Source organism: Microtus ochrogaster, linkage group LG3 (genome assembly GCF_000317375.1).
Source record: "Microtus ochrogaster isolate Prairie Vole_2 linkage group LG3, MicOch1.0, whole genome shotgun sequence".
Taxonomy (NCBI): domain Eukaryota; kingdom Metazoa; phylum Chordata; class Mammalia; order Rodentia; family Cricetidae; genus Microtus; species Microtus ochrogaster.
In genome coordinates this window covers 45,923,832-45,935,125 of record NC_022029.1, presented here as the reverse complement: position 1 = coordinate 45,935,125, position 11,294 = coordinate 45,923,832, and the positions used below count along the sequence as shown (strand labels likewise).

The following is an 11,294-nucleotide window of genomic DNA, read 5'->3' as shown; positions in this document are numbered from 1 at the left end:
CGCCCCCCAGTGTTGCTGACCAGTGCAAGGATCACGGGGTGCAGTCCCCAGGCAGGGATTTGCAGATGAGGTGTGTATGTGGGGGGGGGGGTCACCAATCTTTTCTTTTTTTTTCCTCTCCTAATCTTCCCTCTTCTCTTCTTTCCATCTCTTCCTTTCTCTCCCAGGGGAGTACGCTGAGGGCGTCAGTGAGCGCGACATCCTGCTGATCCACTCCTGCCGCCAGTGGACGACAGTGACAGCTCACACCCTGGAGGAGGGCCACTACGTCATTGGGCCCAAGATTGACATTCCCCTGCAGTACCCAGGTGTGCCCAGCTAGGGCCAGATGGCTCAGGAGATGGGAGAGACTGGGGCCAAGGGTGCGGGGGTAATGTGTAACAGCCGCCGTTGATGGGCGCCCTTCCTCGGACCTTCTGGATGAGCTAGGACCTGCTAGTGGGGTGGCCACTAGGGGGGTTGTGCTTCGAGCTAGGGCTGAGGAGTGTCCATGCTGTTTCTGAAGAGATGGATCTCGGGTTTACAGACTTTGGAGTCTTGTTTTATATCTTGGAGACAGGTTTTTACCATATAGTTCAGGCTGACTTTGAACTCATGTCAAGCCTCTTGCCTCAGCCTCCTGAGTACTGATTATAAGCTTGACCCACTGTGCTAGGTCACATTTTATTTTTAAATATTTTTTGAAGTAATGGTTAAAGATATACACACCTCTTCTCTTTTTCCCTTTAAAGACAAGGTCTCACTCTGTAGGTCAGACTGACCCCGAAATCACAGAGCTCTGTCTGCCTCTGCCTCTCAAGTGCTGGGGACTAGAGGTGTGCACCACTGCAGCTGTCAAAATGTACCTACATCTCTAAGGCACACAAATCAAACTTTATCCCTAAGTGGAGAGCTTCAAGACTATAACCTAAGCTGCCTTTAATATTTTCTTTTTTTAAAAAATATTTTTTATGGTTTATTTAACTTTATTTTATGTGCATTGGTGTGAAGGTGTCAGATCCCCTGCAACTGGATCTTCAGATAGTTGTGAGCTGCCATGTGGGTTCTGGGAATTGAACCTGGATCCTCTGGAAGTACTCTTAACCACTGAGCCATTTCTCCAGCCCCCCTTTAATGTTTTCAAGTGCAAACAAAGGGAATGTCTGCTAGAGCCCTCTCAGTACTGAGTGCTGGGGCCAACTTGTGGCTGCCTCTCAGCTGGGCTACTCTTTCCCCCAGTTTTGTGTTAAACATATGGTCTTCCTGGATTGGCTCTTTCAACAATGCAGAAGTGGTATATTTCTAAAGGATTTGCTAACTACCTGTTTTTATGTGTGTTATATTTATTTTTTATTTGTTTGCAGTACGGGGGTCAAAACTAACGCCTCATGAATGCTAGGCATGCTTGCTAGTGCTCTACCACTGAGGTGAAACCCCAGCCCTTGTCTACCTTTTTGTTTTAATTTTTGTTAGATTTTTATCCATTCATTGTGTGTGTGCACGCGCACACGCATGTGTGTGACAACACATGTGGAAATCAGAGAATAACTTGCAGATTCTTGTCTTCTACCATGTGGAGCGAGGAATCAAACACATTTCTTCAGGCTTGGTTGCAAGCACCTTTACCATGGAGCCATCTCCGCTATCTTTTTGTTTGTTTGTTTGTTTTGTTTTTCAAGACAGGGTTTCTCTGGGTAGCCCTAACCGTGCTGTCCTAGAAATTGCTCTGTAGACCAGGCTGGTCTCAAACTAACAGAGATCCGCCTGCCTCTGCCTCCTGAGTGCTTGGGATTAAAGGTGTGCACCACCACCGCCCGGCTCAGCTATCTTTTTATTTTGAGGCATGGTCTTGATAAATTGCCCTGTAATCCAGGCAGGTCTTGAACTTGTGCTCCTCCTGCCTCAGTCTCTTGAGTGGTTGGGAGTTACAGTCCTGCACCATGCCACCAGGTCTGGCCCTTTGTGTTTGGTTAAAGGTTTTCTTTGAAGAGAGGATCTACTGCCAAAAGAAAGGGTAGCACTTCTGATTCTGCCGGTAATGAAACCAAGGGTCCCAGCAGGGAACTGACCTGCCCTGGGTCACAGAGCTACAGAGCTATTCGGAGGAGTCAAGGCCAGAACCCAGGTACTCTAACCACTGGGCTGTTGCATCTTACCAGCACCGCAGAGCTGTTGTCCCCAAGGTACCAGCGCAGTGCCATTCCAGAAATGTCTCCATGCAAGCCCAGGGCAGCTACGTCCAGTGCATTCCCGATCCTGGGCTGTGTGCTGGCTGCTACCATTTTGTTCTCACCACATCGCTCCTTTGAAGAGATGGAGAGTGAGGCTCCAGTTCTGTGCTGTTCTGCACAGCTCCTGTGCCCCGTCCCCCACAAGGATTTACCACTGCTCTTTCTGGCCTGGCCCCCCTTGCCCCAGGTTTGATCTCTTCCCCACCACACACTTGCAGGGCTGGCTTCTACTTGCAACAGCCCAGGGAGGAAGCTGCCTCAATGGTCCGACTGACTTGGGGCAGGGGAGGGAGGGTCTGTCTTGACTGTAGGCTTTTGGTGCCTGCTCAAGCTAGAAATTCCCCTCACTGAGAATCTGGCATTGATTGGCTTGTGTTGAGATCCCTACCTTCTTGGGCTAAAAATAAAGCCAGCAGTTTGGGAAAGCCTTCACAGACATTGGAACCATTTCGGTTGTATCTTTAAAATCCTGAGAAACCAAGTCACAGAGCTCCCAGCAAACCGTGACCAGAGGGAGGGAGGGAAGCCCTCATCCGTTCTCCCATCCATTTTGATGCCTCCTTAGTGAGTATGAGAGGTGGGGACAGGACAGTGGGGTGACAGCTGGCCTGCAGGGCCTCTTACGCTGGGCGCCTCACTCACTTCATGGGAGCGAAACGAGGGGGCTGGGCCTCCAAAGAGGCTCAGAGTGCAGGCTTCACGCTGAGTCCTCTCAATGAATTAATAATGACACTGTCCAGGCTGGCTGTGGCCAGGCGCAGCCAGCGGGGGAGGGGTGGGGCTGGGGGTGCTGACACTGTGGCTGCCCTCCGTCTCCAGGGTGCCGGGAGTTAGGGTGACTTGGTGTCTAGAGATATCCGGGTGCTGTCCAAGGGTCCAGACACCTTCCTCAAAGCTATTTCCTGAGCCTTGGCCTTGGACTCTGCGGAGCCCTAGTCAGGTGAGCCCCGCCGCCTCTCAACTCCAACGTGAGCCACATAATATGCATCCATTTTACATACAAGAAACCAAAGTCCAGATAGTAAATGATTTCACATGGCGATTGGTGGCACAGCCGAGACGCAGCCACATCCAACTCTGAAGCCTGATCGATCGGTCGTCCCACCTGCCAGCCGCGGTACCGAACCTAGGCAGGAGCAGCGGAGTCACTGCCGGTGTTCGTTGTTCTTTACCAAGTGCGCGAAAGCTCGCTGTGTGGGTCAGGTTTTGGGAGCAGCGGGAGGGTGCTTTTGACTGGAAAGGATGATCAGCATAGTGCAGATGTATTTCGAGACTGCAGAGTGTGACAGTCCCCAGATCCTGCAGACTCTGCTTGCCACTGACACCGTTGTGGGAGGCAGGAGAGGAAGCTGTAGGACCGAGGTTTCTAGAGGCCAAAGCATGACTCCCGGGAGGCCTCCCTTCCTTCCTCCCCACAGAACTGACCCGGCTGCGAGGCTGGGGGGTGGCGGTGCTGGATACCATGGTTACATTGATCTTCCTGCCACATCCTCCCATAATCCAACCCAGACTGGGCTCCAAATCTTGCCACAGGGGGCAGCAGGCATTTCTCCATGCCTGGCTGCTTGTGGTTGAAGTATGGGGGTTCATGGAGGGGTGTGGAGAGGGAGGAGACTGTGGCCAGTTAGCCGGCCAGCCTCGGGGCTCCTGCTCCTTGACGCTGGCCCCTCCTCATTTTATCCCCCACCCCCCAAGCCTTGGGCTGTAGCATCTCCTCCCTCTAGTGTCTGGGAGGTGGAGGCTGGACCACGACCATCACTCCTGCTTGCTCCAGGGCACCACCCATCCTCCCTTCTCTTTCTTACTCCTTGGTGCTGGATGTTGGTGATTCAGGCCCTGCCCTTGGCCAGAGGCTCTTCAGGCACCAGGGTCGCTTAGTCTCCCTCTACCTCTGGTTGGACTTTGGGAGGGGTGGGAGCCGTCTTCACTGTGTGTGGGCATTTTTCTGGGTCATGGGTCCCCAAAGGGTTAAGGCCCTCTTTCCCTCTTCCCTAACACACCTGCCCCACACAGCTGTACTGGTGCTTCAGGCTGTTGCTCTACGTGGTGTCCCCACACATACAAGTAGCACTGCACCGCGGAGCACGACCTGAGGCTCCTTAGTTGGTCTTGCAGGATCTGCCTCCACCATCTTCCTCTTTAAAAAAAAATTATTTATTATGTATACAATGTTCTGTCTGTGTGTATGCCTGCAGGCCAGAAGAGGGCACCAGACCTCATTACAGATGGTTGTGAGCCACCGTGTGGTTGCTGGGAATTGAACTCAGGACCTTTGGAAGAGCAGGCAATGTTCTTAACCGCTGAACCATCTCTCCAGCCCCATGATCTTCCTCTTGGTTGCCAATGTGGAACAGTTGGCCATCCCACAGCGACCAGTGGACGATGTGTATGGTCCCCAGTCCTTTCCTTCTTCACTTCCCTCCTTGTGTTACCAGGGCCTGAGGAGTCTGCCTCCTGCGTAACCCCTGGGTTCTCTCATTGTGTGCTGTTCCCTGGTTCTTCTCTAGGGTTTGTTACTGAATTGCTTGCTCGAGTCTTGCCAGAGTTCTTTTTTTGTTTGTTTGTTTGTTTTGTTTTGAGACAGGGTTTCTCTGTAGCTTTAGAGCCTGTCCTGCAACTAACTCTTGTAGACCAGGCTGGCCTCCAACTCACAGAGATCCACCTACCTCTGTGTCCCAAATGCTGGGATTAAAGGCGTGCGCCACCACTGCCCGGCTCGGAGTTCATCTTGGATTGCTGTATTTCCTAGCTCAAACTCCTCCAAGGGCCCCCATTCATTTTCTTCCCTAGTTTTATTTTGTGTGTGCATGCACACTTGTGCAGAGGCCCAAGATTGACATCAGGTATCTTCTTTGGTTGCTCTACACTTTATATATTGAGGCAGCATCTCTTCCTCAACCTGCATTTCCTCTCTTCTGCTGGTCTGGCTTGCCAGCTTGGTCTGAGGGCTTCCTCTCTCCATCTCCTTCGAGCTGGGATTGCAGACCTTCGGTCATGCCCACCTAACTTCCCATGTGGGTGCTGGGGATCTGAACCTTGATCCTGAGTTTGCACAGCGGGCCCCTGACCTGCTGGGCCAGGTCACCCACCCCTTTCATTTGAAAGGCACAGCTTGTTGATCCCCAAAGGTCTCTTTTCTCACAGGCCTCAGGACTTGTTTCCTCTGTCATCCCTGGGTACTCACCATGTTTCCTATGGTGCCTGCGTTTCTTCAGACTGTTTACAGAGCTGTCCATTCTGGAGGGGCTGTGGTAGTGACTGACACAGCCATGGGTGTGCCAGGGATGTGAGTGAACTTGGGAAACTGTCCTTCTGTCCTTTCTCCATCATCCTCTCTGTGAGTCCCTCGCCTAGTCTGGGCTCTTCATCTGGTGTGAAGCCAGAGTTGTTCTCAGCCGGTCTTTAAGCTCACATCGGTAAGCATGACGATGGGTGTGGCTGGTGAGGCAAGATGGGCACTTGATATGGGGTGTCAGTATACCTGCCTTCTGCCCACCTGAATTCCCAGAGGGACTGTGAGTTTAGGACGGCAATTAGTCAGGGACCTGGGTGGTCCTAGGATGCAGACCTGGCCTTCCCCAGCAGCCTGTGTCCCTCCCCTGTGCAGGCAAGTTCAAACTCCTGGAGCAGGCTCGGGATGTCCGGGAGCCGGTGAGATACTTCAGCAGCGTGGAGGAGGTGGCCAGTGTTTTTCCTGACCGAATCTTTGTGATGGAGGCCATTACCTTCAGCGTCAAGGTCAGTCCTGGCACAGGGTAGGATCTTCCCAAGCTCCCCGTCCCCCAGGTTGAGGGAGGGAGGGAGGGACGGGGGAGGGGGGAGAGAGGGAGAGTGTCTTCCGTGCACCCTTTTCTATGTCAGAAAAGTGGTCTGTTTGATTCAGTGGGCTGAAGGGTTTCCCAGGAAAGGTGGTGAAACAGGAATGGTGTGTAGAGGGGTCACGACCCGATGAGAACATTCAGGGTGGTCTTCTTGTCTATCAGTTCCTTTCTCTTTACAGTAGTCTTGGGTGGGTGAGGCATTGTTATCATCCCATATCATCAGATGGCCTAATAAAATCTGCCATGATTGAGCACTTTCAAAGTACACATTTATACTCAGAGGTAACTAAGGACCTAAGGAGAACGTTAAAGTCGCACAGCTTCTCTCCAGTCCGAGTCCAGTGCTCTTGCTCTTATGCCAGCGACAGCTGAAGAGGAAAGGACTGGAGACTCTGCGGAGCTTGGAGCTCAGCGATGTGTGACTTTCCTTTGGGACCCTGGTTCGGACCTCACCTTGTCTCTGGGATTCCCCAGGTGGTGTCTGGCGAGTTCAGCGAGGACAGCGAGGTGTACAACTTCACCCTGCACGCGGGCGACGAGCTAACTCTCATGGGCCAGGCAGAGATTCTGTGCGCCAAGACCACCAAGGAGCGCTCGCGCTTCACCACGCTCCTGCGCAAGCTGGGCCGAGCTGGGGCCCTGGCCGGAATGGGTGGCCCCGGGAGTGTGGGGGCTTCTGGGGGTGGCGGCGGGGCCGCGAGGCCCGTCAAAGGCAAGATGCCTTGTCTCATCTGCATGAACCACCGCACCAACGAAAGCCTGAGCCTGCCCTTCCAGTGCCAGGGCCGCTTCAGCACGCGCAGCCCGTTGGAGCTGCAGATGCAGGAGGGCGAGCACACGGTGCGCGCCATCATCGAGCGCGTGAGGCTGCCAGTGAACGTGCTGGTCCCCAGCCGGCCGCCACGCAACCCCTACGACTTACACCCCGTGCGCGAGGGCCACTGCTACAAGCTGGTCAGCATCATCTCCAAGACGGTGGTGCTGGGCCTGGCGCTGCGCCGCGAGGGTCCGGCGCCGCTGCACTTCCTGCTGCTCACCGACACGCCGCGCTTCGCTCTGCCGCAGGGCCTGCTGGCCGGGGACCCGCGCGTCGAGCGCCTGGTGCGCGACAGTGCCTCCTACTGTCGCGAGCGCTTCGATCCGGACGAGTACTCCACGGCCGTGCGCGAGGCGCCCGCAGAGCTCGCCGAAGACTGCGCCAGCCCGCGCCGGGCGCGCCTCTGCCTGCCCGCGCCGCGCGCCCCTGGAGTCGTCCGCGCGCCCGGACCACCGGGTCGCCTAGGGCCAGCCCTGCCCGCGCTCGGCGACGGCGACCAGGAGTACGTGAGCCCGGATTGGGCGGGTGCGACGGAACCCGCGGCCTCTTGCGCTGAGATCCCATACGAAGAGCTGTGGGTGCACCAGCCCCCCGAGAACCTCGTCGATGCCCGTGTCCGGCCGCTGCCAGGGCCGGACCTCATCTCCTTTGGGACTGTGGGGTCCCCACGTCATGAGTCCGAGGCACCACCGCCTCCTGTCCCCCCCAAATCCGAGGCGGTGAGTCAGCTCTGCTGTCCTCGAGGGAACTTGGACTGGTTTTAGAGGGCCACAAAGGTGGTGATGATACCAGGGCACCTGGGATGTGATAGGATGGCCATAGCCAAAGGGGGAAGGGGGGGGGGCAAGACCACAGCACACACGCATGCAAGGCATGGAGAACTGAGAGTGAACTTGCAACAGGGTTACCCACAAAGCCCTTCGTGAAGGTCAAGTTCCGAGGCGCAGTAAGTATAGGAAATGGCGAGGGATTTCCAGCAACCCCTCGACTTCTTGGGAGTTAGAATCACATTGTAGGCTCTGAAATGTTCTGCACCGAGGAAGATTTTTTTTTTTTTTGGTTTTTCGAGACAGGGTTTCTCTGTGGTTTTGGAGCCTGTCCTGGAACTAGCTCTTGTAGACCAGGCTGGTCTCGAACTCACAGAGATCCGCCTGCCTCTGCCTCCCGAGTGCTGGGATTAAAGGCGTGCGCCACCACCGCCCGGCCCGAGGAAGATTTTTAACAGGTCCCCATTGATTTGTCTTCAGAATATTTCCCTCATCCGTCACACCTGTTAACACACTCTTTGAGGAACTTAATTTGGAAGGATGGGATCTAGATGGCAGATCCTGTCCCTCCCTTTCGTCGCTCTTGTCATACCCCCCCATATCTCTACCTGCCCCTCCCCAATCTGCTAACAGTCACAGTGAATTTAAGGTGGAATAGGGGACTGTTGTGGACTGAATGTGAGGGACAAAATGGGCTGGAGATGGGTCAGGTGGGCGGACAGCTGGGTTATCTAGCCAGGGCAGTCTCCCTGCTGGGTGGGGTAAGATGTCAGGGCCAACCAGGCTCACCTGCTTGGGAAGTGAGATAAGGAGGGCCAGCTGCCTAGTGACACCGTCACCTTCTGCAGGTAAAGGAAGAGTGTCGCCTGCTTCATGCCCCTCCTGTACCTCCTCGGGGTGGCAGCAGCTGCAGCAGGCTCACAGGCAGCCCCCCAGTGCCGCCCCGCTTTCCCAAACTGCAGCCTGTCCACTCACCCAGCTCCAGCCTCTCCTATTATTCTTCAGGCCTGCAGGATGGGTGAGTCACTGCCTTGGTCCCTGGCTTTGCTCAGATGCTTGGAGTGGTGGTGGGTGGTCATTCCCTGCACTGGGATTCTGCTGCAGGAAAAGCACCGTTTTTCCTTCCTTCCTTCCTTCCTTCCTTCCTTCCTTCCTTCCTTCCTTCCTTCTTTAGATTTATTGATTTTATATGTATGTTTTGTGTGCATATATGTATGGAGATCAGAAGAGGAATTCAGATCCCCTGGAACTGGAGTTATGGATGGTTAGAGCCACCATGTGGGTGATGGGAATTGAACTCTGGTCCTATGGAAGAGCAGCCAGTGCTCTTAATTGCTGAGCCATTCTCCATCCCAAACCAGGGTCTTTAGCAAGAGCAAGTCCTCTTAACCACTGAGCCTATCTTCAGTCTTGAGATCACTATTTTCCAATTTGTGCTTTCTCAGTTTAATTTCTCTTGTATGTTCTGATATGACTTGGGGACTTTGGGGGATGCAGGCTTTGGGATTCACAGGCTGGCTAGCTTTGGTGAGAGTAGAAGGCTCCTGCCAAAGGCTATGGGGTCCTGTGACTGTCACCACCATAACCCTCCCCCCGCCGCCCTATGTGTACACCCGTGTGTCTCTCTCTGCTTATAGGGCAGGATCCCGCAGTGGCAGCGGCTCCCCATCACCGGATGCCTACTCCCTCTATTGTTACCCTTGCACCTGGGGAGATTGCAAAGTCAGCGAATCCTCTAGCCGTCCACCCCCAGGACCCATGCCTTCTACCACCACTCAGCCCAGCCAGGCCTCAAGAGCCCTAGCTGAGCCTCCAAGTGGTCGGACCACCTCCCTCGTAGGGGCTGACACCCCAGTGATTAAGAACTACCATGGCTGTCCACCTCTGTTCAAGCCCTCCCACGCCCAGAAGCGCTTTGCTCCATTTGGTGCACTCAACCCCTTTTCTGGGCCTGCCCACCCTTCAGGTGCTCCAGTGGCCTCCTCCTCTGGGTCCACATCCACCTCGGGTGCCCTGGCTACCTCCAGCCCCACACATTCCCCGGGCCCAGGCCCTCAGGGCCAAGGTTACTCAGCTGCCCTGTCCTCCTCCCTGTCCTCCTCTGAGTGGCAGGAGCCAGCACTGGAACCCTTGGACCCATTTGAGCTGGGGCAGGCTAGTCCTCCAGAGCTGGAGCTGCTGCGCTGTCAGGAGCCCAGAGCTGTGGGGACACCTGGGTCTGGACCTTGCCTTTCACCACTTGGTCCTCCTAAGGCCTTTGAGCCTGAGGGTTTGGTGCTGAGGCAGGTCCCCGCCTCATTGTCACCAGCTGCCTTGCAGGGGCCCGAGACAGGAGGGACCCTACTCTTTCTCACCCAAGGGGGCTTGGAAGGGCCTCCTGGCAGTCCCCGGGAGGGAGCCACGGGCACTGGAGTGCGGGATGCACCCCCCTGGCAGCCACCAGCGGACTTGTCTGCACTCTCCCTGGAAGAGGTCTCACGCAGCCTGCGCTTCATTGGGCTCTCCGAGGACGTGGTGAGCTTCTTTGCCCGAGAACGCATCGATGGAAGCATCTTTGTGCAGCTCAGTGAAGACATCTTGGCTGATGACTTCCATCTCACCAAGCTGCAGGTCAAGAAGATCATGCAGTTCATTAAGGGCTGGCGGCCCAAGATCTGAACTGTTGGGTCAGCGGCTGCGCAGCCTGGATGCCAGGAGCGGAGAGGCCCTGGGGTGTCCCAGGGGTCTCCCAGGGGCAGGGCCTCCCGCAGGAAGATCTGGGCCAAGGCTGGGGCTGCTCTGTGGGTTCTGAGTGTTCCTGTGAAGAATACTTGGGGAGGGGGCGCTACTCTGCACCTGCCCCGGTGGGGCTTTTGCTGTCATTCCCACAGCAGGGTAAAGGTGGCGTGTGTGGCAACAGGTGGCAGAACGCCTTTCTGTGCCCCGCTGTAGCCTTTCAGATACCACACACTGCTCGGCCCTTTATGTTCAGGTTAGAGAACAAGGGAAGATGGCTCAGAACTCAAGTACAGTTTCCCCAAAGTGCCCTCTCCTTCACGCTCTGCGGGCTTTGGCCTGTGGCTGCTCCAGAGTTAGGGGTGTGACTCCCGTCTCTGAAGTACCCTCTTTCTGTCTGCTCCCATGATTAGGCACTTGACCCTTAGCACTGATGAACCTGCTACAGGCCTATGCCCAGCACTAGAGTCCCTGCTTTGGTCTTTGCTTTGACGCCATCACAGCTATTCCCTGGTTTTCCATGGGGCAGTCTGAGGACAGTTCCTGGGGGGAGTGGCTGGATGCAGGCCAGCCGCTCTTCAGTTCTAGAAACATAGTGATCATTTCACTCTGATGGACACTTGGGGGGCCCCTGGTGTGTCACTGGTACAGGGCAGTGTGACTGGGAAAGGGAGGCCGGTGGCTCAGGAAAGCTAGCAGCTCCGAGATCTCTGGGCCCTCCAGTCCCGAGCATGGTGATCCGAATGACACCTAGAGGTCTGGCTAATGCAGACTCCCCCCATTCCTCTCCAGCTCCTCTAACAAGAACCACACCCCTTGTGCCCTCTGGTGGGGGTGGGCAGAGGTGGCAGTTTTCTCGTCTGCCTTTCTTTTTTTTTTTTTGTGGTTTTTCGAGACAGGGTTTCTCGGTGGTTTTGTTTATTTTTTATTTTTTTTTGTTTTTCGAGACAGGGTTTCTCTGTGG

General features: G+C 55.1%; 1 protein-coding gene across 1 annotated transcript in view; it reads left to right on the top strand.

Annotated features, from left to right (window-relative positions):
• The window catches only part of Garem2 (GRB2 associated regulator of MAPK1 subtype 2), a 14,198-nt gene extending 2,991 nt beyond the window's left edge, over positions 1-11,207 (top strand). The window contains exons 2-6 of the mRNA XM_005360856.2: positions 168-308; positions 5,818-5,948; positions 6,506-7,567; positions 8,464-8,633; positions 9,253-11,207. Coding sequence (XP_005360913.1) covers positions 168-308; positions 5,818-5,948; positions 6,506-7,567; positions 8,464-8,633; positions 9,253-10,273 — 2,525 coding nt within the window. The 3' untranslated portion in view covers positions 10,274-11,207. The remainder of the gene's footprint in view (positions 1-167; positions 309-5,817; positions 5,949-6,505; positions 7,568-8,463; positions 8,634-9,252) is intronic.
• The last annotated feature ends 87 nt before the right edge of the window (positions 11,208-11,294 follow it).